The sequence below is a fragment of the Idiotropiscis lumnitzeri genome, chromosome 6, assembly GCF_059441095.1.
Source record: "Idiotropiscis lumnitzeri isolate Australia: NSW breed Sydney's pygmy pipehorse chromosome 6, RoL_Ilum_1.0, whole genome shotgun sequence".
NCBI classification, from domain to species: domain Eukaryota; kingdom Metazoa; phylum Chordata; class Actinopteri; order Syngnathiformes; family Syngnathidae; genus Idiotropiscis; species Idiotropiscis lumnitzeri.
This window is the reverse complement of record NC_142396.1, coordinates 10,809,769-10,835,534: the sequence shown is the minus strand read 5'-3', so window position 1 is coordinate 10,835,534 and position 25,766 is coordinate 10,809,769. Positions and strand designations below refer to the sequence as shown.

Genomic DNA, 25,766 nt, shown 5'->3' with positions numbered 1-25,766 from the left:
GCTAGAACTGTTTCCATTTGTACAGCCTGACGCTCCGGGCTCCAGGACACCGAATAACCGAACGGCACATTTGAACGACGGTCTGCATTTCCGAACGCACCCACAACCGGGGAACGAGTCCAAGCTCCACTGTTCTTGGTCATCGCTTGTATAGATAAAATCACCCCATAAATGTGACTTAAATGTTTTTTTTTCTTCTTCGTGATTAATTTTTTAGACTGGTACAACGTATACACTAGATATGACTTATAGTCCAAAAAAGATGGTACTTGGCAATTCAATTTTAGAATTAATTAAGTCGATAGATATGCTAATTTGTACTGTACATGTTTAATGTCTATTACAGGTTCATTAATTACATTTTCTTCGGGTGGCTGTGACTGAAAGTGTATTTACTTTACACACCATGTCTGTATTTGTGAAGCGTGGCCTGAATTTCATTTTATGATAGATTGTAAATACATGTAATGCAATTTGATATGCTATTGATCCACAATCACTGGCCCGGGCACTTTATTGTGCGTTGAGATAAAGTGCTCTGCGAGAAATTCCACTCAATTGGTCTAAAAATCACTATTTACTCCAAATGCAGATTAGAATAATAAACTACATAAGTCTCTCCAAGACTGTCTTTCGCACTGAATGTGTGTGTATTTGAGTAAACCGAGTCATTATTTATATTTTTTGTGAGATATGTTGGCGGTGTGCTGTGAGATTTTTCTGATGTATTTTGGCTCAAAGTACAGCATTATGAACAACGACCATACGGAGGTCTTCCAAGCACTATAAATTGCATTTAAAAAAATCCCCATTTCCCCCAGCAGAAAGAAGCGTTGGAGCAAAATGGCCCGCCCCCAAACAAAAAACAACAACAACAAAAAAAAACAACCGTTGTAATAGTAGTATACTGACATCTTGAGGTGATATGTGAATATCACAACACACAACCTACGTCCTCGTCAAACCACTTACATATTTTACATCCATCCCTTTAACAGCACAGAAATATTTAAACTAAAATGGAGTTGTATGTATGTAGGTTCAGAGGTAATGCAGCATCTGTAAATTAAGTTACATGACAAACTGGGCCGGACTGACACCGAGAAGCTGCATTTAGATTGTTGACCACTAGGAGGTGCCAGTAATGCATTTTTGGAAAGAAAAAATATCAAGACAAACTGAAGACTACGGTACTCAATTCACTGTTTTTTAAATCAACAGATGAGTACGAATTTGGCATGAAGTTAAATATAATCCCAAAAGCTATGGTTGCAGATGATGGAGGGGAATGTTAACACCAAAGCTCGGAACAATAAGCAGATTTGGCCTAAAACATTACACCTCATGCTTCAGGGGTTTAGACACGGTCAGCCACACAAGACATTCCAATGTTTCTTGCAGGAGAGCACTGTCCACCACGCACCTAAATTATCTCAACCAACTCACGGTTGTGGAGTAACAAGAACATGATTGCAATTTGTTTGTATGTTTCTATGTACAGTACTGTTGTGTGTTAGTAGCATAGTGGTGTTCCCTCGGAGATAGGCACCCTCCTTGGCAGGACGGCTGTATTCAATTTAGAATCCATTAAAGGACTTGAAGACGTTGCCTGATGGATTCAGTGTCCTTGTAAAGGATAATGGAGTCATGGACTCACTGGTCTGCCAAGTCAAGGCATGCATTTTGACACGGAGAGGGGGTTGTTTTTAATGCAGCCCCCAACCAATAAGCCATCAACACATCATACACAAGCACAATATATACAGTACATGACACGTGATGTCGATTTTGTTTCATGCCATTGCTGTGAGTCACAGCCTCAGGCGCTAAGAGGGGCCTCAGATCTTCAACAACTCTTCTCTCATCCTCACCAAAGCAACACAATAGTGAGTCTATAGTCAATGATATGTGCCAGACCTGAGTGACTGGCACAAGGACATCATTAGGAGTACAATGTTGTCGTGCTATATGTTTGATTTAATAACACGTTGTGATGGGAACCAAACAAACAGCTGGATCTGTTATGTAATGTCAAATCACATCCAGAAACTATTAAAAAGTCACGATGAGAGAGACAAAGCCGGAATGCATTCACAAGAAACAAAATAAGCTGTACAATGTGGAAGTCAGCTTCTCACCACAGTGTCAGGGCCAAGCAGCAACACGAAAGGAGGACGGTCAGCCTATATTGCCTGAGATCCATTTAAGGTCAATAATTCATTATTCATACAAGCAGTGTTGTTTCCACAGCTCCATGCTTTTATGGAGGAAAGCGAGGAGGCCTCGAATATTTTCATCGTGGAAACATAAAGTGATCAAATTTGTTAAGTTTATCAGGGGTTACATGGGCTTGGAGTGGGAAAGAAATCCACCAAGATCATGTCACAAGTCAATATATCATGAATCAATACTAACACGAGACAAATTCTCTCAGAAAATTGTTAAATAATACTTCAAACGTGATTTGTGGCGTTCATTGTTTTAGGTGTGATTGTTTTAAAATGTGTCTATCATATTTGTAAACGTGTTCCTGGGACGTCATGGTGAATCATCCCCGATTGTTTATGCTTTTTTTTTTAAAGTTTAATTGACATGGTTATATTGTAAGAGTACATATCCCAATTCTATTCACTGTGAATTTGAAGTCACATTCACTACTCATTCGGCGTGCATTTGAATTCATTCTATGAAAGCACAGTTTACACAGTACAAAAAATGTAGCCAGAAAATTCCCAACAGAAACAACAAATTATATTTAAAATGACAAAAGCTTGACACATAATGATAATTAAAAATATGGTACTTAAATGATTTGTGTGCCGTCACATTTCCATTGTGAATCCCCAAAAAGTTTTGGTTTTTTTCCCATCACCACAGAGCAACTAGCGTGGTCTAGTTTACACAATAGTATTTCCAGTGGCTTGGCAAGTACAGTCAGTGTAGTAAATTTGTACAACCTGATTGTGGTTTCCAAAAATGCAACTAAAAACAACTACTAACCAAGCTCGACTACACGTGTTAAATTAGCAACGTTGTCAGCTCGGCTAATTTGAAATCTGATTCGTTCGAAGAGCTGTCAGTCAACACAGTTACAACCTGGCAACAAAAGTGCTCAAATCTGATTGCATAAAAACTCCAACATATCCAATAAGTCATGTTGTGGCATCAAGAATTGCCGTTTTTGTCCCACTTTTTTAAAAATTTGAAATATTACACTTAAAAAATAGATTGGCCACCTTATTATTTCTATTGTAACATAATAATAATTATAATAGATAATTATATTTATTAGATTTTAATTGACTATTTAATAATATAATTATAGCATTTATCCACCCATCCATTTTCAGAGCAGCTTGTCCTCAGAGGACCGCGGGCATGCTGGAGCCTATCCCAGCTGTCTTCGGCTGGTCGCCAGCCAATCGCTGGGCACAAATAGACAAACGAACATTCACATACACACATGCGCACCTGGACAATTTAAAGTGTCCAATCGACCTACCATGCACATTTTTTGAAATGTGGGAGGAAATTGGAGTACCTGGAGGAAATCCACGGAGGCACGGGGAGAACATGCAAACTCCATACAGGATGGCCGAAGCTCGGAAATGAATCAACTTATTAAAATAAATTCTTCGATGCATCAGAGTGGGCCTCACTTGCCTTGGCAACCTCCTGTTATTTAAAATTCATCGTCATTTGGCGATATGGAGATAAACTATTTCTACCAACCTCTCTAAAGGGCTGCCATCAGAGTCACAAGCTAATCTCGGAAGCTTGCAGTGGGCAACGAAGCCCTCCCTGGTGTAAAATATCACACAGGGTGACTTTGTGTTTTCTCAACCTGGACGAAGCCAAACAGATGGCACAACACCCTTTGAGAAAGTGAAAGGCTAACTACTGTGCAAAGTGTGTATTAAAGAGACGTTGACCCCGATTAGTGCGGAATGCCATTACTGTCCTCCCCACTGTCCTTGACAAAAGGTGTTGGCTTTCTTTTTCTAAAAGACAAACAGCGGGATCTTCTTCTTTTTCACTTTTAGAGTCATATCATGACTTATTCTCTGCGTCTTAGTTCCTTTCAAGCAACTAGAAATTCCCCAAAATAAACTCCCCTCTAGTAACGGTACGCCTTGTGAGTAAATGTGCTCCGTTGCTATGGAAATTTGTTAATGCATCCAAGTAGGGGCCCCAAGTATGACAGGCAGTACTCTTTCATCACTATGCTTGACGGGACATTTTTGGACACTGACATACGGGAAATATGTCTGAACTCTCTTTCACTCCTGCTTACATGTCACTATCGGCACACAAAGCTGCTTTTCTACCAACAATGATACTTGTCTCCATACATCCACACATGCTGACATTTCCCTCCTCTTCCCGTGTTGTGCAGCCGAAAAAGGGCCTTCCATTACATCAGCCCTAGCAACGGTGAAAACATCCAAGAGGCCACATGGAGCCAATCCAGATTACACAATGTTCGCCCAAAGTAAAGGAAAAGTTTGCAATTCCCCCTTTCCTGCATCAATACAATTTTCCACTAAAAATAATCTAGTGATTTAAAGAGATGTTTTTTTTATATTCCCGTCAGACTCCTCTTGTTGACGAAAGGGGAGCGCAAGTGTTATCTGAAGTGCGACAGTGGCTATTTATGGGATGTTTAGCGAATTCCCATATTCTATGCAAGTGTGTATTCCCTTCTCAATATGACTCACAACTCTCATATTTCACAGTTTTATTTTTAATTTGAGTGCCCTGGAGACCAGTGTTGTTGTTAAGAACACAGCACAAGAAAGGAAAAAAAATGAATCTTGATGTGTAAACCCACAGAATTTGCATCCAGATTTTGCAAGGGATGCAACTATGTTTTGAGTTTTTAATGACTTGACATTGGATGAACCTGGAAAATATCAGAAATAAACAACAAACTAATGCTCTGAAAACATACCACATGATTTTTATTAAAATGTGTATTGAGTAAAATAAGATCTTAATAAAAGTAATCGCGACATGTTTACCATGATGTCAATCAATATGAGAGATGCCGATTCTGTAAGAGTGGGTTCATTACAACAGCCCTTTAGCATTAGTTTTCTTAATGCTGATATTCTATAAATGACACGAATGTAGAATTCTTGTCATATAAATTTTGGTTTTAATGACAGCAACTACCGTATAGTATCAACAAATAATTTGAAAGCAATGAAATCATGTTTAAATATGTTGTGTGTGTCAACTTAAAACAGGAAATAAACACACAACATTGAAATTTGGGGGACATTACTTGACCTTTCAAGGTGTACACAACAACAAAACCTGGCGACCGGTCAGTGCTGCTAAGCCGATACAAAAATAGTCAGCTGTAATGAACACACTCGCTTATGCAAGGATCCTTCCAGCCAGCACAGATAGGACAAAGTGTCAAGTGAACAGTATCCAGAAACCTCCACCCTTTCCTCACTGTGATATTATTATGGCTTTCTTTTTCATTCTGAATGAGTCACATTTCCTGGAAAACGGTCCCATCCTTCTAAACATAAGCACAGAGTTGTGAAAAGTTGAGTGACTGGATGCTGTGACTGGCACAACCAACACATTAAACCCGCACAGTAAAAGGTTAGGACAGAAATAGAGACAACCAAAAGCATAAGACATATATCAGCAGTATTGTGTCTGATTTTTTTTATTATTACCATTCAACAGAACTGTACGCCATCACTTTAACCTACTACTGAAAAAATAGTAAATATCATTCTGTGAATATGTTAGTATTAGTTGTTATATTTCAACTATGCTGTAACTAGTCCCGTGATATACACCACATTAATTCAGTGTTAGAAACATGAGTAACACTTTTTTAAAACAATTTAAGACAGTGCCCAGAGGTCTTTATAACATATTTGTGACATACTTTCATCAAGATACCTCAACCAAGAATTACAACACACGCTCTGACTAGCGTCGCTGAAGACACCCGCCCCTCCTCAACTACGGGGTTTGTCAACAAGTGAATAGCTTTCGTAGAGCGAGGGAGTGGCAACTTGTTGAGCCCGCAGTGTAAAAGTCAAAGAATGAATTTTATCCTACAGCAAGCCACCAAAATAAACCTGTCAGTTAGTGTGCTGATCCATGTATGTGGCGCATGCACCGGACACGTACTAGAACGGCTCGCTCAGAACACCGGTTAATTGAAAATTCAAGAAATAATCCCTGGAGGACTGTAAAGGAGATAATCAAATAACTGCAACCACTGATAAGATACCTCCAAATGCAGCTACGGACAAATGTCAAACACCCGCAAGGGTCAAGAGCTGCAATGTTTGGTATGAACACTAACACAATGCTGGAAATCTACCCATGCACTTGGAATTAATGCATCCATTGATAAAAATGCAATATTCTCAACCATCAGTAGGGCTTTTAAATTTCCAACGAGAATGTTTCATTCACTCTTGATCTGCGCTAGTGTCAGTATGGCTGCTGTGTCCCTCCGTCTGAATGCAAAGCAACGTCTCAGACGGCCCAAGTTCTATTTGTTTCTCGGTGACAAGGGAAGATGACTCGCCTTCCCCCGCAACGTCGAAATCATCAGCGAACACAACATGCTGTTCTTTGGAGATCCTGAAGCTGTATCCTTCTCCAGCTCCTTCCTGGAATGCGCTCCCAAAGTTGGAAGATCTCAGCGCGGCCATGATCTGCTCTTCCGATAAATCGTCGTCGTCCAGCAGTCCAGAGTCCTCCAGGGTTTGCGAGACGTTCAGCTCCGCAACAATGGTTGTGGTTCCGCTGTCACTTGACTGCTGCACTTTCTTGACGTCAATGGCGACGTTCTGTGGACTTTCACTGCTTACTTTAGTGAGGAATGCCAACTCCTCCCTCAGTGGGCCCGACACGGAGCCTTGTAATTTCTCCAAAGCTCCCCGCAGTTGCTCTTTGGGCTCCAATGAGTCCTCGCGCAGGAACTCGAGCATCGATTCCTGCACAATGGGGGAAACCCGGATCTCTTCTTCAATAATGCACTCTGGAATGCTCTCTTTGAGAATAGGCCGATCAGACGTAAAGCTATACTCGTCGTTTTCTTCAAGAATGGTTCTGGTTTGTGGAAGTCTGTCATCTTGATAATACCTCTCATCAGACAAGTCATCAACCATGCCATAATGACCGTATGAGGTAATGCTGCATCCCTCCTCAGGTTCAGAGAGATTATCGTCTGGTGTGGAGACAAAATACTCAGCGGGCTCTTGATCATGGGTGAAATATAAAGACTCACTCTCCTCCTGAACCTGAACAGATCCAACTTTGGACCTTTTCATGATGTCATCACTGCTCTTCTCAACTTGCTTATCTTGGTCTTCTTCCATCTCCTCAATTTGGAAATATGCAGAGGGCTCATAAAAACAAGAGCTGGACTGCTCATTAACATCTTCATCGTAAGAATCCACCGGCTGCTCAATAATTTCCACATTGACAGACTTATTTTGTAGCTTCCCTTCTCCTTGTAGGCCACTGAGCAGGTTCCTGATCATGCTTCCTGTTGCCGTGTCCTCAATGTCCTCCAGGGATACCTTCTTCACACCTTGGCTCAACAGCTGATCGAGGGCGGATTCCTCCGAAACATCCACTTCCTCCTCCACCTTAGACTGCAACACAATCTGAGTCTTCATCGAGCCGTCGCTCTGTTCGGTTTTCTCCACATGGTAGGTAATTTTTGATTCTCCAGAGGAACAAGGCTTGGCTTCCAAACCAGCTGGTTTGATCACCGTCTCAATGATCTCCTCAACAGACACACCATGTAAAGCTTTTCTTTCACTTGACTCAATTGTGGACTTGATTTTGTCTTCATCCTTAGACTCACTTTCACATATATTTCCTGTATCGGGTTCATCTGTTTTTTCAGTGGCCCTTTCCATCTCTGGTTTTATGTTGAGGCTCCTCATTGGGGGTGAGAGCACTCCACCTGATGGGGTCTCAGCAGAGGAATTTGTGGGACTGGTTTGGTTGTGTATCTTAGAGACATGTTTAGTTTTCTTTATTTTTGTTGCTGATGTTGCGCTTTGTCGATCACTCTGAATTATTTCTTTAGCTTTCGGAACAGTGGTAGAAGCGTCAGTATGGACTTTGGTAAATGAGATCATGTCCCTTCTGGAGGCTGGACTCTGATGTTGAGCTCTGCTTGCAAGTGAAATTGGAATGACCCTGGAGGGACTTTTAGACCCTGACGGAGCACCTGGCGATCTTCTCAAAATAGACGTTGATGGCGTGAATCTGACATCCATACGCTGTCTTGTTGCGCTGGAAGTTCTTGGAGCGTAGGGTTGTCCGGACATCTTGATATCTGAGAGAATTAATGAGTGACGTGTATTCATAATGGATCGAATTTTAAAATGATTACAATACATTCCGACTTTTACCTATGATCCTTTCCCGCTGGTGTTCACTCATCCTTCTGTGAGTGTCTTGAAGTCCAACTCTCTCACCCTCCAAGAGCGCTCTAGACAAACACAAGGATAGTTAAATCTACAAGTTGCAATGAACAAGCCCTTGCACCACACACACCTTTTTAATGGCAAAACTTTGAATTACGCCCGTGTTCAATTTCAGGCATGGGGGTTTTTGTAGACACTCTTGCGATGCCCATCAGTTGGTTCTCAGGAACATTTTTTTTTCACAGCTACCACGGGCTATTAGTGAGTTAGTTATGAGACTTCTTAAAACACGTACGAGGATATGCACACTTGCAAAAATGTATGTGTTTTTCTAGCATTTTAAGGTTCCCAGAATAACAATTATGTTTCTGTTTTGTTGTCTGTCCAGCTGGAGTGGATGCCTCTCCCTCCAGCAGTTTGTCCAGGTCGCGTCATCGCGAGCGGGAGGGGCATGCCTTCCAGTCGCGCACCTGTTCCTCATCTCAGTCATTTACCATGGACTACTTAAGGACTTCCTTTCCAACTACACAATTTGGGATTATTCACCTTGTTCACGATCAGAGTTCTCAGGTGTTGAATGTCTAGACGTCATGTTTTGCCTGTGTTCTCATGTCTCGTTGCTCTTCGTACTTTTTGTCATTTTGATATTTCTCGGTTTGTTATTTACGTGAATTGGATTTCCTTGTTCTTGTGAGACAAGCAATTTTCGTTAGTACTTTTCCTTGCACCTTTTTCTGCAAGCCCATTTTGTTCTCCTGAACTTTGTCGGTCCTGCGCCTAACTTTCTGATATTATAAATAAATCTTTTCTGGTAAAATATCTTCAGTTGGTCTGCACTTTTAGAATCCTGCCTTTTCCTTTTTCCAGTTTCTGGAAAAAGACCCTTACAACAATAAGCACAGATTCCAAGAATACTTTTTAAGACAAAAGCATACACAAACTGCATATCGATACAGTTCTGCAGAGCATAATTTCTCACGTAGGCAAATATGAGACCAAAAATACTTACCGTGCTAAGCGTTGTACGTCTTCCACCTTTTCCATCTTAAACTTTTAAAGCTAAACAAGCTCAGAAGACGCAATGAACCCAAGTCCTGCCTATATACGGTGATGCTTATTTTAAAAAAAAAAAGAAAACAACTAACCAATCGTTGTAATCTAATTAATAGCACTTTGTAAGCTTCTTAATCTTCATTCCTGGGCCATGTTTCAAGTAACAAACGTGAGCAAATAACAGAAAGAAGCTCTCGCAGAGAGTGCTTCCCAACGACTGAGATAAAAATAACAGCAACAATGCGGGGCTGTCCATACTTCGCTTTAAATTCCAATGCAAATTCTGACTCGTGACAGCACCACCACAAAAACATTTGGCCTAGTCCACCTTCTGACTGACAAGGACTGGATTGACTTTGCATGGTTCATGAGACACAATTGGGATATGCATCACAGCAGCATGAAGAAGAAAAAAAACACACAGGATCACATGTCTCCAAATTGGAATCAGCTTCTTCTAAATGGATAAAAAAAATGGATGCGTATCTGCTGATGTGAGTGCAACATAAACACAAAGCGTAAATAAATCTTGTCAATACCAGCTTGAAGTCATCGATATACATGGGTGACACTCGCTTTTCTCCAAACAACACAAACAAATACATTAGAAAATAAATTAGAAATGAAAATTAAACATCATCAAAGTTCATTAATTATAAAGGCATACTGTGGGGGTTGCCTTCATTTAAACAGGGGAAATGTCATCCCAATTAAGCCAACGATAAGATTTGTAAACATTTGTATTAAGCACAGCACGTTCTTGCTGGTTAAATTTGCGTGTTGGTGCAGGTGGGTTGTTTCATGAGTTCCGTCAGTGTGAACACATCCATATGTGATATATTCCAGTTGAACTTTACATTGAAATCGATGAAGTTATAATGAGGGCTTGTTACCTGTAGGCTGCAACCTCCATGCCCAGATCCATCTTGACCCGCAGCAGTTGCTGATGGTCCTGCATCCTCTGCGTCATGGCCTCCCCCATGGTGTTCCTTTCCCGTTCCAGCTGGTCAATAATCATCTGAAGGGAACAATGAAGATAATATTTAAAGTGTTTGGTTGATTTATTTATTTATTTTTTTTTTTTTTTGGGGGGGGGGACTTTCGCATCTGTATGTTTTTTTCCTTGCCATCAGAAAGTGAAACATGTCGGCCACAAACAAACATAATTTAACTTATTCTGATGTCACGACCACGTACAATATGGCAATGATCTAAATGTATCGTTTTTACTGTAAATGGTTCATTTATTTTCTGATGTTGTCATTTGACTGAGCAGCTTGTGGAGCTTTATCTTTAAGAGCCTGCCTAATGGGGGATTTTTTCAGTCTGAGAGCTAATTGGCTTAAGTGGCTAGCGAGCGGCCACGCCCTCGGGAAGTCTGGGCCTAAAGGATTGCGAGCTGTGTTGAAGCCACATGCTTTTGACAACTGGAAGGACAAACAGAAGCTTGTGTTAGTCACACACCAGATTGGGTGACACCTGATTAGCTCTTGGAGATGCATTAGGCCGAGGAATCCACATACTTTTGTACAAAACTGAACATGTGTATCGAATGTAGTGAGCTCACCTGATACTCGCCCTCATCCTGATTGAATTTCTCCTGCATGTGCAGGAGTTGCTCCTCCAGTCGCATTTGCAGCTGCCCTTGTTTCTCCGCATCAGTGCGTAATTTTTCCAACTCTGAGGTGTGAAGCATCTTCTCCCTCTGCAGATCACCCAGCAGGGCCTGGTCCTCCTGGATGGCCCGTTCCATCTCGTCTACCTTCTGTTGGTACAGCTCTAAGGTCTGCATCCAGCCCTCGGACATCCCGCGGGCGTACTCCTGCACCTCCTCCATGGAGGCCGCGGGAGGCCCACTGTAACTCTGCATGACCACCCTTGAGTTCACCTAGGACAGAGGTGGCAAAAGTACTCACATGCTGTACTTGAATAAAAGTATATTTGCGTTAAAAAAAACACTCTGGTGAAAGTACTGATTAAACTGCTGGATTAAAATAAGAGTAAAAATGTGCAGAAAAGAAATGTACTAAAGTACAAAAGTAAAAATTAACCTGTTGCATCATTGTAAATGCTCCCAGGTTTCATTCCCCCAAATTGCTGTTATGCCTCATTTTTTTCCATCTTAAAATACTCCAAGATCTCCGTCAATCAAGACCTCAAATGTGGTTGACTCTCCCTCGTTGCGAGCATTAGATACCTCGCTGCTTGAGTGAAGAGGGAAAAAAGTAGTTGAACGAACTGCCCTACACACAAACATAACGCCAAAAGTCAGAGCGTTGAGCAGATGCTAACACTGAACTATGTAGGCCTGCGTGTACTGGCCAAAGGAACAACTGCAGCTCCTGTCACACGCAAGGCCACACCCCTTAGGCACACATCGACCACACTAATGTACTGAAGTGTGACATTCAGTTTCATTAAATTATAAAAACTGTTTCTTCATTTGCATTATTTGATATTTTTAGAGTGGAGGGGTGTGAAAGACAAATGTGTTTAAATTTATTTCCATCATCCGTCCATTTTCTTTATCGCACTTGTCGTACGTAGTTTTGTTACAGCCTTTCCCAGCTGACTTTGGGAAGATAGACAGGCTACAACTTGAACTGGTCACCAGCCTGACTGCAGGTGAGACACAGGGTAGACCTTTGACTGGTTGACAGACAATCTCAGGATAAACATCACTGGCGTCAGGCCAAAACCTCCTATGTCACAACTTGGTCAACTTGATATTTTTTTGCCAAATCTATACTATTGATCCGTTCTGCTTGTGGGTGTTAGTTTTTCACAGGAGTATTGAAAATGACTTGCAGCATTTGAGGATGTAGTTAACATTGATAGTTGAACATGCATGCCGTTTTGGGGGACTCCTGAAAACGAATACTTTTGGAGGCACGAGGCTTGTGCATGCTCACCAGCAATATAAACCAACAAGCTTCCACACTCAAATTCACACCTATAGACAATTTAGACTCTTTAATTAACAACTGGACTTGAACTTTGTAAAACAGTGCACCACTCCAGTCGTCAAATATATGTTGTCAAAGAAAGTAGAAATAAAAAGTGATCACACAAATAAATACAGAAGTTGTTGTGACTTTCAGCTTGTCCCATCAGAGGTCGCCACACCGAGTCATTCGCATTATTTGTTTGCCATGTTTTTTTTTTTTTTCGCCGGATGCCCTTCCTGTCCTTAACACCGGTTTTTTTTCGGGGCTTGGAACCAACGGTGGTTGGATAATTATTGGGGGGAAACATCACGACGCCGTTTGCACGAAATGCCGCAGCATGTCCCATTACATTACCACTGCAAACACTAAAAGTATAGATCCCTGAAAATGTACTTAAGTACAGTAACTTAGTTTTTATAGGGTCCAAGTACTCCCCACCACTAACCTGAGAGTCCATTTGTCGTCGGACCTCTCCCATCCGCTGCCGGTGCGTCTCATTCAAGAACGCATACTCCCTCTGAAGCTCCACCAACCTCTGCTGGAGCAACGCATTGTTCTGGTGGGCCGCCCGGAGCTCTTTCTCACGGCCATGCAGCTCCCCGCCGATGTCCCGGCACGCGTCGCTCTGCTGACTGCACAACGAGCGCACGGTTTCCAACTCCCTGCACAGCCTCTCGCGCTCCATCTCGGCGCGGGACTTCTCCAGCGCCACCCGCTCCATCGTCCGCCTCAGGTCGCGCACTTCGGCCTTGTAGCGCGGCTCCCGCCCCGCCACCTGGGCCTGTCTGAGCTGGTTAATCTCGGCCAGGAGACGCGCGTTCTCCCGCTCTAATTGCTGCGTTCTGGTGAGGTACTGAGCCAGCCGGCCGTTGAGCTGTTGCAGCTGCTGCTTGTCGGCCTCAAAAGTTCTCCTTGAAGGCAGCATTGTGGCTTCAAAAATGGTTGGCAAACCCAAAAATGTTTTGCGTACGAGAGGTCTTTTCTTAGTGTGTCCCAGCACGCAAGTGTGACGTCACTTGCCTTCACTAACCCTTTGACAAGTGCACTTGAGGGGCGTGTCCGCCATTTAGGATGGTCCTGCCTGAAGGAGAGGATCTGGTAGATGCTGTGGTGCGTTCAAGGAAAAACGGACATCTGAAAACTCACTTGTATTTTGATGAGGTGGTTAACACAAGTACAAGTATATATACATCCATCTATATATAGTTGCTCAGTTGCTCAGCTGGAACAGGAACTTTGTTAGTCATATGACCGGTAAGCTGAAAAGGGAGGACAGGGAAACAGGGGAATGGACACTCAGCAGGAACAGTGACAGGTGACGGACACAACTCAAATTGCTCTCGTGGTACAGGAGCAATGATTGACATACCTCCAGGTGATCAGCTGGAACTGCACATTTGAAATAAACACTAACTTAACCTTACTTTAATTTGACCGAAAATTATCTTCGTTGTCGTCTTTGACAATTAATATCATACATGAGGTTTTCAGGGTTCATTTACTATACCGAAGATGTAGGGTCAAACACGTTTGTGGATTGGATTTTTTATGTAGTGAAAAAAAAAAACGTGGTTTATTTAAAAAAAAAAAAAAATTATCTTTCACTCAACAAACACTGAATATGTTAAAAAAACAATACTAAAAATAAAACTAAAAAACCCACAACGAAGAATTAAAAAAACAACAGTCATTAAAAACGAACAAATCGACTCTAAAACAGTTTAAAACAAACTGAATTTAAAAAAAAATTAAGACAACAAAATAATGACACATTATGACAATCATCATCAGCTATCAAGTGTACGTGAGCGTTGTCGCGATTGAATTCAGAATTAACCGGAGGCACGTGAACGCATCAGAAGGTGACCGCACTGGATTGGAGAATGGCGCCCCCCCGTGGCCTACTTGAATCTTATGGTCATTTATCCAATTCAAATGTCGAAGCATCCTAAAAATTAAATACAGTTCAACAAAATTGCTTAGCAAAGACACATTTGAAACTTAGTGAGAGGGCATGGCTCGGGGACTATTGAAATATTCCTGATTCAATGTTATATTCAAAAGTTTACCAAACATTGTGATAGAAATTACATACTATATTTTAAACAAATGTAAGGTATTTTATGTTTATAAATAGTAACCTAACATGCATATACTGTATTGATATACACTCACACATGCCCACGCTGTGCATGTGCGTTAGCTTTGATGTGCTGATTGGCATTCTTTCTGGTGTTTTCTTACATTAAATGAATTAAAGTACTCAAATATGCATTATTTTAATATATGGTGAATAAAACAAACTTTGCTTTCTTGGCGATTTTACAACTGTAAAAAAAAAAATCATCCCAACCAAAAGGTGTGTTTTTGTAAAAAGGAAAAAAAAACTGACAACCAAGAAAATAGCAAAAGAATTCACCTTTATACTGACTCAAGGGGGCATTTATACAGTGATTTAAACTGATATCATTGAAGGAAGAAGAAAAAAATTAAAAAATAAATAAATAACACATCTAAAGAAAAAAATAAGTAAAAAGAAAGCATCATTTCCAAAAATAAAATAAAAATGAGGAAAAACTCTTCAACATTACATATAGCATTCATTTTAAGACCTTTTAATCATTAACTCTTTTCCGCTCTTGACGCCATTCTTTATTTGGTTTGAGAAGAAATAATAACACTTGAACGGGGCGGCGGGAGTGTGCGTTGCACTGACTAAAAAAAAAAAAGAAGTGAGAAACATGATTAAGGCAAACGACAAGAGCCAGTTAGCCCTACACTGCTTTGACTCGGCTTTAAAAAAACAAACATTTGGTAAATGTGGCTGATTTAAAAAAGGAGGCACCGACACAGCGGAAGATGATGGGAGAGGATGAACTTTGACAAGAGAATGTGTGGAGAAAAGAAGAAAAGCCTTTTTTTTAAAAAAAAAAAACAAACTTTGACCTGAGATTGAGTCGCACCCAGAGGCGCAGTGCTAGACCACAAAAAGTACAAAAAGGGTGCAGAAGAAAGCTCACACATGGAGCTAAGGTGTCCATTCCAAATAATAATAATAATAACAATTATAATAATTATCATAATACAGTCATCCAACAAACAAATGCTAACAAACATCTAAAAGAACACATTTGATGACTACTTTTTTTTTTACATTTTACCGTATATTTCTAATAGATTTTTGTAGATCGGAAAGTAGTGGAGAGAATAGCAAACCTGAAGGATTTTAGAGAAAAGAGACTAAATAGCAGCTTTGTCGTGTACACAGATACACACAGGCACGCGTACACACACTCACACAGAAGCAAATGCACCTTCAAAATGTATAAAGGTGACAAACTGATGACGTGAGGAAACCTACTTGAAAATCGGTCCGGTAAGACCCGTCACATGCACTTCCTGCTTCCTGTCTGCTGTGTCAGGTGCATGCTGGGAGATCTCAAAGAAGGGGTGGGGCTATTCATTAATTAAAGTGAGGAATTGATTGCTGAGGTGCGGTTTGGTCACCCGCAATGAGTTTGCTGTCTGAAGAAGGCAAGGTTACTCTGTTGAAAAACAGGAGTTCAGAACATTCAGAGATTCTTCCATCCCATGAAAAGTGATAAAAACACAAAAAAATCGATTAATGGATTTGACATGGTCCCCTAATTGATGCTCAAGTGGTTGTTGGGGTGAGTCTGGTCAAGGCTGTGCTTCAGAATATTACATGCAAATATTTTAATTAAATGATGAATTGAATTCACAAGTTGTGCATAAAATGTTATTCCGTTGATTTTATTTCAGTTTCATAAATTTGCACTTGGATTTTATTTATTGTAATAGATTTTCATTTTCAAATCATTCTATTACTTTTTAATGTAATCATAATTAAATTGTCACTATTTATCTTTAACTCATCAATTTAAAATCTCAATTTAACTTAAATCATAAGTGATTTAATAAAAAATGTGATATTGGAGATTAAGGGGAGAATTTTTGAAACATTTAGTAATATGAGGCCTTCACTTTGTTATATTTGTAGTTGACCTCATTTCTCACCATGGACGTTGACATATTTAATGCAACGTGGATTCTACTCTGAAGCACAGCCTCCATTTGGCAACTTAGTGTTATTATTTACTTTTAAAGACACAACACACTTTCTTCCAGTCACACTAATTTTTGTCTGAAATGTCCAAAGAAAGCCCACTGATGTGAATAGTTACAACAACAACAAAAAAGAAATGTTATTATAGAGAGAAATTGTATATAAATACACACTCCACAATGTCCTCTCTCAGGAAAAAAGTGCTCTTCTGTTGACTTTTACTGGCAGATATGCTTAAAAAAAGTTCTTTAGTCTTTTGAAGTCTTCTGATTTCCTTCTTGAAGGAGTGATGTAGCAAAGACACCGCATCTCTTTCTCTACTGTTGAAGAAGTCACTTCAGAGACGCAGGAGAGATTTGGGTTACCCTGTGTAGGAGGAAACGGGGGGCGGGGGGTGGTCGATATTAGCAGGCCGACGATTGGGGCAGGGGTAGCGGCCGCTCGTTCTTTCTGCCACCGTTCATGTGCGCGTAGGGCTGCAGCTCGTCAAAGTTGGGCCTGAGCAGCACCACGGGCCCGTTGGCCGCCGCCATTGCCGCATGCTTGCTGTCCGAGGGCACGGCGACGGGTGAGCCGGGTCTCAGAAAGGAGCCGGCGGGGCCCGGCGCGGCGGGGGCCGGCTGCTGGGTCGAGGAGGGCGGAGACGTTCCCGCGGCGCACCCCGCTGACGGGGCGGCGGCCGGGGGCTGGATGGTGGCGGCCGGGTCCAGAGGAATGTTCTCCATGGTTTCCACCTGCATGTCCAGCTCCTCAGTGTCGGGCGGCTTGTTCTCCTCGCTGTAGAAAAAGCTCACTTCCCGGAAGGGCGGCTCCAGCTGATCCTTGATGCTGCTGATGATCTCCAGGAAGGATGGACGCATCTTGGGGTTGTACTGCCAGCACATCCGCATCAGCTCGAACCTACACACGCCAAAGAGCGGTCCAGTTAATGCTTGTATCTCCAAAATCATCACTTTTCAGCAAACCCCCAAAATGGCACGTTTGTTCATCCATTAACATTAAAAGAGTCAAAGAGTGCAAGCCATTTTCAACACTTTATATTGGTAAAAAAGTTGTTTAACTAACACCCACATGTGTGGTCTGACCAATCGGACAGATTTATGGAAAACATATGAAATTGACCAAATTGTGTCATAGGAGGTTTCGGCTCAACACCAGGGATATTCGTTTGTCTTAATGATAAATTTGTTTTCAAGATTTCATTGTGATTATTATACAATTATATTTTATATAATAGGACAATTTAAGATATTGGACATAAGAGCTGATAGCGCTGAAGCTTGACTTTAAAACGCCAAGAAATGTTAACAATGTTTGACTGAATAAATCTTTGTTTCTCTTTTTCGCCTGCAGGTGGCAGGAGAGTCCACATTTGGTACACTTGCAAACTCCATATACCTGCGTGTGTGCGTGTGTGCGTGCGTGTGTGTGTGTGTGTGAGTGGGAGCATCTGTTGCCGCCTTGAAATTTTAGCGTAGAATCAACACTTACAGGCACATTTGCAGCCCCAATTTCATCGTCCATGAGAAAGTATCCACACTTTGGACTTTTTCTGTTGATATGAAATCAATTGGACAAGATAGCAAGCTCCAAGCAAGCTAATGCAGCCCTTCATGATCCAAATGTATAATTTTTATTTTGGAACAGTTTTACTGCTACTTAAATTATTTCAATAAAAGTGCTCTGAAAGGAGTTTTAGTGTTGTGGTTAAAAGTGATGATCAAACTCATTCAGTGGCATCATGTGTAGACCAAAGACAATACGTTGTAAATAAGTTGTTAGATGTTGTGCTTTGCTTTTGTTTTTTTGCGGGGAAGTAAATTTTTTTTGTCTGTGTTTGAGTTTATCTAAAAATAAATAAATAAATAAATAAATAAAAACGCCTGATCTCTTGACCAAGTTGTTAAATGCATTATTGATGCATATTTGCCGCTTCCTATTGTTATTTTGTTTTTCATTGCTTATTTTTTCCCGAAGGAAATCAATTGCAACTCCCGATTTTCCCTGGCCAATGAAGATGATGTGTTCGAGACATGATAATAATTAAAGACATTATGACATTTGCTTTTCTTCACCCGAACCCGCTTAGATCCAAACTCCCTAACCTTTGTGGACAATGAGGAAATACTTTTCTTTCTTATATATGAATTTATTTTGCACTATTCTTGAATATCCTATTAATACGCAAGTTGAAAAATTAAAAGTGTACGGTATTCCTCAATTCTTGGGATATTTAAACACTAGGTCAAAAAATTATATTCTGTCTCCTTCAATTCTTTTTTGTTTTGCTTTTAAAAACATTTTTGAAGTGAATCCCACCTCACATCCTCATCCCCCGCAGCACACCACCTCTGTAACACAATCCACACACTGCTGCAATCAGTACAACACAGTCAGGCTGCCATAGAAACCAGAAGTTTGTGTCTGCACAACATTAGCTTGTGCGTTTTCTTTCTTTCTTTCTGTCTTTCTTTCTTTCTTCTTCCACAACTTTCTGTCTCTCTTTCTAAGGTGAGGTCAGCCCTTGCGAGGGGAGGAGGAAGGAACTCTCAGGGTGAGCAGAATGCCTTCTTGTTGAGGTCAGAGACACGCATGTATGAGCTGTGTCTGCTGACGCAGTGGTTCTCAAATTGGGGTCCCCGGTCCACTCGGGGTCCAGCGGCCCGCAAAATAATTAGAAATAAATGATTGTTTTGTATAATATGAGGATAAAGTTGCATTTTTTTAAATTCACCCGTTAAAATATTTTTTATTTAATATAATAATACTATTTTGTGTCGAACTATGTAGATATTTTTTTATTATGACATATTCTTTTCTGAAAAAAAAAAAGAACATGCATTTGTAACCAGAACATTTAAACTTTTTTCGCAAAAATCAACAACTTAATAATTCCTCTGGCATTTAGTGATACTAGGGTAGAGTTGCATGATTATGGTCAAATTTATAATTATTTTGATTAAAATTGTAATCATGATCATTAATCCTATTATGTAAGGAAATTATCAATATTTTTATTCCTTTACTTTTCAACAATAAATATGTAAAAAGTTTTCAATGCAACCAGAAACTTTGAAAAATGAAATGGATTGCCATTTTTTCCACACATTTTTAAAGTTTTCCTTGCCTTGTTGAGGGTCAAGATTAGGGGATTAATATTTGTCAACCTGGGCATGAGAAACCCTTCGAGACCTATTTGTGATTGAAGGCTATACATTTGACTTGACTTGACAAAAAAAAAAAAACAATCACTAAAAAAAGAAAATCTAGTTTTCTTGAGAATTCAAAATTTACCAAGCGCTACCTGAATAAATATGCTAATATCTTAATTAATACAAAACAAGTCCAGGACACGCATGTTAATCCGTTTCACATTCTTATCATTTAGGTAGTTTAAACCTGAAGCACATGGTTGCCCCCTAGTGGCTGGCTGACCACAGCATGTTGACGTGCTTTCATGGAAATGTCCAGATGATCAGGTTAATGTAATCATGCCAAAATCGTGATTGTGATGAAAATTTGCTGAATTGTGCATCCTTATCTGGTAGTTACGTGAAATTGTTTTAAGGTTTACAAATACATTTTTCCCCTGGGCCCAAAAGTTAGAGAACCCCTCCTGCAGCAAGTAAATAATGAATGAAAGAGAGACCACGTTGGCCTACAGACAGGAATGATTGGTATGGACATTGGGGAGCGTCCATTCTCTGGCCACTGGCTGGTGGACATTGCGTCATCAACGCAACACTTTTAAGCTGTGACGCCAACCCCGGGCCTCGTCTTGGCGTGCACACACCGCATGACATTGTAACAACGAGCCATGACTTAAAATAGGCACAATATTAACAGGAGTTTGGGGTGGGTGATTCAACACACACTTCGATTGTGTGTGTTGAATGCAACACACACTGTTCACCAAATTGAGGTGTGCGAACCTTCAAGAGTTGTTGAATTTTTGTGATTATTCTGTCAGGTGTTAATGGATTATTTAGCGAGTAAACTAAAATTTATGTAGATTAAAAAGATTGGGGAAGGCTGCATGAATCTGTAAGAAAGAAAAATGAAAGAAAAAAAGACTCACAGCATGTCAGGACAGTTGTCAGGCTTGTCCAGGAGTCCTCCCTCCATGACGAAGCGCAGCACTTGCTCATTGGACATGCCCTGGTAGGGCTGCTCGGCCAAAGTGGCGATCTCCCACAGCACCACGCCAAACGACCTGTTTGCAAAACAAAACATAACGTCACGTGTCGACTTCTTAAGGCCCATCTAGTTTCCCACATAAACAGACTGACAATTAAACCAAAGCAAAGTAGTAAACTCAACTGAATGTCAACACTCAGTGATTTATTTTTTTTTCAAATGCCCAAAGATGGTATGAAAAAAATCATGGGGCTCTCGCACCCCATTTTAAGTGGTCAAATCCTCAAAATAATCATCAAACAAGCTTAGTAGGGATTTCTCACAGTAAGAATTCTGCAATTCACCCAAATTGGCCGCTTCAAACCAAACGTTTGATTCCATGCCACACAAATTAGATGCTGTAAGCAAAAAAAGATTCACAAATGAGCGACACCCATCAGTCTAGGATTGCTTTGATGAGGGTCCATGTGGACAAATTTAAAGTTCAAGCCCTGCAATTAGCTTCTTCAAATTCAATTATGGCCATGACACTTTTTTATGTCCTGTTATGATAGACACCCGATTTCAATTTTCCTTTTATTTTCTCCATCGATGAAACTTGGTTTCTGCTGGTGTATGTTTGACAGATTTCTGAGTGAGTTTTTGGGCATTGGTACTTTGGACCTCTAAAATACATTTTTAGGCATGGCAAGACCTCAAATAGGCAAATAATTTGGTCAACACATATTTATTAAATATTTTAATCAGAGATGCTAGTACAGGTTTTAAATGATTTTTTTTTTTACACTGATTCAGTCTGCCCAGGATTTAATAATAATAATAATAATAATAATAATAATAATTCAAAATATAATAGAGTCATATAGTTAGTAATAGTTATGAATTAAGGTATAGGTTCAGCAACAGGTGGAATTGCTTTGGGACATGTTGTAGCTATAAATAACAATAAATTACAGTGTAAAAAAGCTTTTATGAGTCTAACTTAAAAACAAAAATATCTGAAAAACCTGGAAAACGTAAAGATGTTTTTTAAATCACGATTGAACATTTGGGGGGACACATAACACCCTCGAATTAAAAGTCTGAACATAGATAATACCAGGTGTTTTGGCCCTAATTACCGTATTTTCCGGGCCGTAGGGCGCTCTTTAAAGTCCCTAATCTTGCCCAAAACAAACAAAGCGCCTTCTAAAGCGGCGCGCCCATTATATGGACTAAGCATCACTCGCGACCATCAACCTTTTACTCATTGGGCTGTTCGGAGTGCATGTTAGCACACCCTGCTGGTCAAAGTCTGAGTCAGACGGACGTGCTAGCGCGAGCAGCCGAGCTAGCGCGGACGTGCTAGCGCGAGCAGCCGAGCTAGCGCGGACGTGCTAGTGCGAGCAGCCGAGCTAGCGCGAACGTGCTGAGCAGCCGAGCTAGCGCGAACGTGCTAGCGCGAGCAGCCGAGCTAGCGCTTTGTAATGTGGCGCGCCTAGTATATGCATTAAAGACGGAAATTGCACCTCAACTGGTGTTGCGCCCTTTGAGGCAGCGCGTCGTATGGCCGTAAAAGTACGGTAATTAGAAAAGCTTTGCTTACTCATCACGATCAATTAAAAAAAATGTCACAAAAGCTTTCATAGACTGGTGCTTTGAACAAATTTTAACCATTTACAATTTCTAAACTGGGAGATCTACTCAGATGAAGTCCGAGTGACACCTGGCAATATGGCGAATAATGTTGGCTTCACCGTCGAAAGACAAGAGTTCGCACCGCGCTAACAGTAAACGTCGCCTCAGTTCGCTCGCCAGCCTCCTCACCGATGAAGAAATTCTTATCGTGACTGACACCGACCACAATATTTGCTCGCCCTCGCAAGTTGTGTTTACACCAACAGGCACAACCGAGTACACACAGGTTTGAGCTAACAGAGAGGGGGGCCTTCGCGCCAAACTTTATGTGCTGCGCGACATCAAACAGAGAAGATGCATTTTCGCGATGTTGAAGGGGAGTCTGCGCTGGCGCGGCAACCCGCTCATTTGGGAAAACATCTGGAGGCGTTTAAGGCCATTCTTAAGGACTGACACATGGGACATTTGGAGTTTGGAAACAAAAAAAAAACTTTGCAAACACTTTTAGTTCCCCGCAATCATGTTGCCGTTCATAGAAACACACTAAAATGCCGCAATACAAGCATGAAGACAAGAACACAACAGAAAGGCATTCAAGGGACTAATAACTGATACTTTAGCCTGAGCCTGGTGTTTACGTTCTTTTCAAATAAATTAATCTCCTTTGTTGGTTGCTTAACATGACTGACGACTCACCTAAATTTGTACGTGTGTGTATCCAGGTAAAAATGTATGTATTATACTGGGCCCTAAAGATATTCCCAACAATAGGAGCTTAACCAAAGAAACAAGCCTGTCCGGTGTGTTATGGTTCCACATTTTCATATGTTTGTTGCTTCCAAAATTAAGAAAAATGGCACAGTTTTTCATTTTAATTCAATTTGTGAAAAAAAAAAAAAGGTTCATAACACTATATTGGAAATGTCACAAATACATGTTTTTTTTCAGGTAATTTCGCTCACAACCTATTAATTAACCCTCATTAAATTACTTATTATTTTATTTACTTATTATGAATAAATAACCTGGCACATCCGTTTTAATAAAGAACTGTGGCCTTTAAGCACAATGTCTTTCCACCGCAGGTTTTTATGGACTTAAAGATAGAGCTTGCAATTACAAAAATCATAAAAAAAATAAAAATATTAAAAAATTTAAAAAAAACCCTCTTTGTAATATTTTTTGAAACTGTCATGACTTGACAATAGTACATGAAAAATACAGCAGAATAAAGAAAGCACTGCACCCAAGGAAAAAGTACCATCTCGAGTAAGAAAGCAAAACTTACAGACACTCATAGAAGGCGCAACCCTTGCAAAAAATAAATAAAACTTCGAACATCCAGCGTTATAGTAAGGCTCCATTAAAAATAAGGTGCTTTTCTGGGGTAACAAGTTCACAGCTCAGGATGAGGCTGTGGTTTTGTGCCCGCTACAATTTATCATGGGTTGCTTTCGTGACTTAACAAATGTGACAAAAGAGTGACTTTTTGGAAAATTGCTAATTCCTCTTTATTGCAATCAACAGTGTTTTCTCTTACCAGACGTCAGACATGGTCGTAAACACGCCGTCTTTCAGCGACTCGGGTGACATCCAGCGGACAGGCAGCAGGCCCTTTCCTCCTTTTCGGTAGTAATCCGTCTCGTAAATATCTCTGGTCATGCCAAAATCTTCAGGAAAAAGGACGGGGAAGGCGTTGTTGGGAATGAGGCTCATCCATTCAGTTCAGCTCAAGGCATTCACTGAAGCCGTAGTATTTATTTTGAAAGGACATCTAAATCACACAGAGCCCTGAAGCTTCACTCACCTCCAATCTTCACCGTAAAGTCTTCTGCCACCATGCAATTTCTAGCTGCCAGGTCTCTGTGGACAAATTTGTTGGAATTTAGATACGCCATGCCGTCGGCGATCTCCCCCGCCATCTGGATCATCTTCTTGAGCGGGGGCAAGACCTGAACGTTGGTGTTCTGCAGGAGAGAACCACAGGACAGGTAAGGTTTTCAAGCCACAACTACAAAACAGGCCATGAAGAAGATTGAAAATAAAATCAAAAGATTACTTCTTTGCGGAGAGAACGCAGGTGGCTCTTTAAATCTCCGCTGGTCATCAGTTCCATAATCACCAAGGTGGGTTGTCCCTGGGAGACCACACCCAGAAGCCTCACCTACGAAATCGCAACACAATTCAAGGATAGAGCAGGATACCATCGCCAGTTGGAATCAGCTGGTTCCAACGCACAGCATGCTTTCAAGGGCAGTAAAGTGGACACTTTGGAGGTCTAAAATCACAACTTCTAGAAATAAGGCACGATCTCACCAAATACTAGCAGGTTATTTTGGTCATTTCAAGCTGCGTATCATTGAGTGTTACAATGAACCATGGGTGAACCGGTACAAGTATTACCTTGCTTTTGTGAATAAAAAAGAATCAATGGCGAGCCAAGTGAGAAACACGTTGAGAAAAGGGGAATAAATGGTGGCAGAAGAGGGCGCTGGGGCAGTTCCCAAAACAAATCCTAAGGATGTTATGGTAATAAGACGGTAATAAGACGATAGGACACATCATGGGTAGGAAGAGTCACTTCCTGGCACTAGGTGTCAGCGTTTTTTCCTTTTTTTTTTTAAATCTCGGATGTGTTGTCAGGGAGTGCTGATGCTACCAGTCTGTTTTTATTTCTCATCTTGTTTGTGATGCTTCACCTGCACCTGCAAGGAGCTACTCTCGTGCGGCATGAAGGGTCTCCTCTGGGATGAGAGTCGACATTAAAGTGAAGTAATGATCGAGAGAGGACTCATTGGGACAGGAGATTTGAACCGGGGACGTGAGGTTACTCGCCGACAGATGAACTAACAGCTGTTAGAAAACTGCACTTATTAGTTTACGTTGAACCATCAGCCGACGCGAGTGATGTCATGCATGCTGTGATCGTGAGATTACAATTTCAGCATCAGTCATGTCTCTCTCATTTACAAACAACTTCACACCAGAGGGAATGAAACTCTGGACCTCCTGTACACCGATGTGAAGGGTGCACATGGCTCTTATTTTGTCCCTCCTCTGGGGAATCTGAACACAACTTCAAAACGGATGAAACCACCGAAAGGTTGCTGGCGGGCAACATACTGTAAGGAGAAGAGACACTGCAGGATCTTGACTTTTTTTTAATGACTTTGTTTATATTTGTTCACAAAGCATTTCTTTTAGCTGCAGATTTTAAATTGCTCTAAAGATCAAGTTGAGATCAGTTAAGTTAGGGTTAGGGTATTGTAGCGTCTTCGACCTCCATTACATGATCACTTATTTATTCTTTCAAACGGCTACTGTCGGCCGTAACCGACGCCAACTCCGGGCAACTCCCTCCGTCATCAGCACACACGGATCATTCTCTCTCTCTCTCTCTTTCTCGCACACCCCTCCCGTACAGTGAGTCGAGCGATGCATTCAGAAAAGTCGGAAGCAACACAACTCAGCAAAACACAAATGGCAACACAAGAA

At 40.9% G+C, this 25,766-nt stretch overlaps 2 protein-coding genes across 2 annotated transcripts in view; both read right to left on the bottom strand.

Annotated features, from left to right (window-relative positions):
• Positions 1-4,723: 4,723 nt before the first annotated feature.
• On the bottom strand, positions 4,724-13,355 carry synm (synemin, intermediate filament protein). Its single transcript, XM_088297874.1, has 5 exons — positions 12,876-13,355; positions 11,050-11,370; positions 10,376-10,500; positions 8,415-8,494; positions 4,724-8,338 (listed from the first exon to the last, which is right to left on the bottom strand). Exons 1-5 carry the CDS (start codon positions 13,353-13,355, stop codon positions 6,450-6,452), a joined length of 2,895 nt encoding a protein of 964 aa, XP_088154000.1. The 3' UTR covers positions 4,724-6,449.
• A 3,556-nt stretch (positions 13,356-16,911) lies between these two features.
• LOC148335215 (insulin-like growth factor 1 receptor) overlaps positions 16,912-25,766 on the bottom strand; it is a 97,410-nt gene continuing 88,555 nt past the window's right edge. The window contains exons 17-21 of the mRNA XM_088297873.1: positions 24,331-24,435; positions 24,079-24,238; positions 23,812-23,941; positions 20,596-20,730; positions 16,912-17,417 (exon numbers count right to left, since the gene is read on the bottom strand). Coding sequence (XP_088153999.1) covers positions 16,922-17,417; positions 20,596-20,730; positions 23,812-23,941; positions 24,079-24,238; positions 24,331-24,435 — 1,026 coding nt within the window. The 3' untranslated portion in view covers positions 16,912-16,921. The remainder of the gene's footprint in view (positions 17,418-20,595; positions 20,731-23,811; positions 23,942-24,078; positions 24,239-24,330; positions 24,436-25,766) is intronic.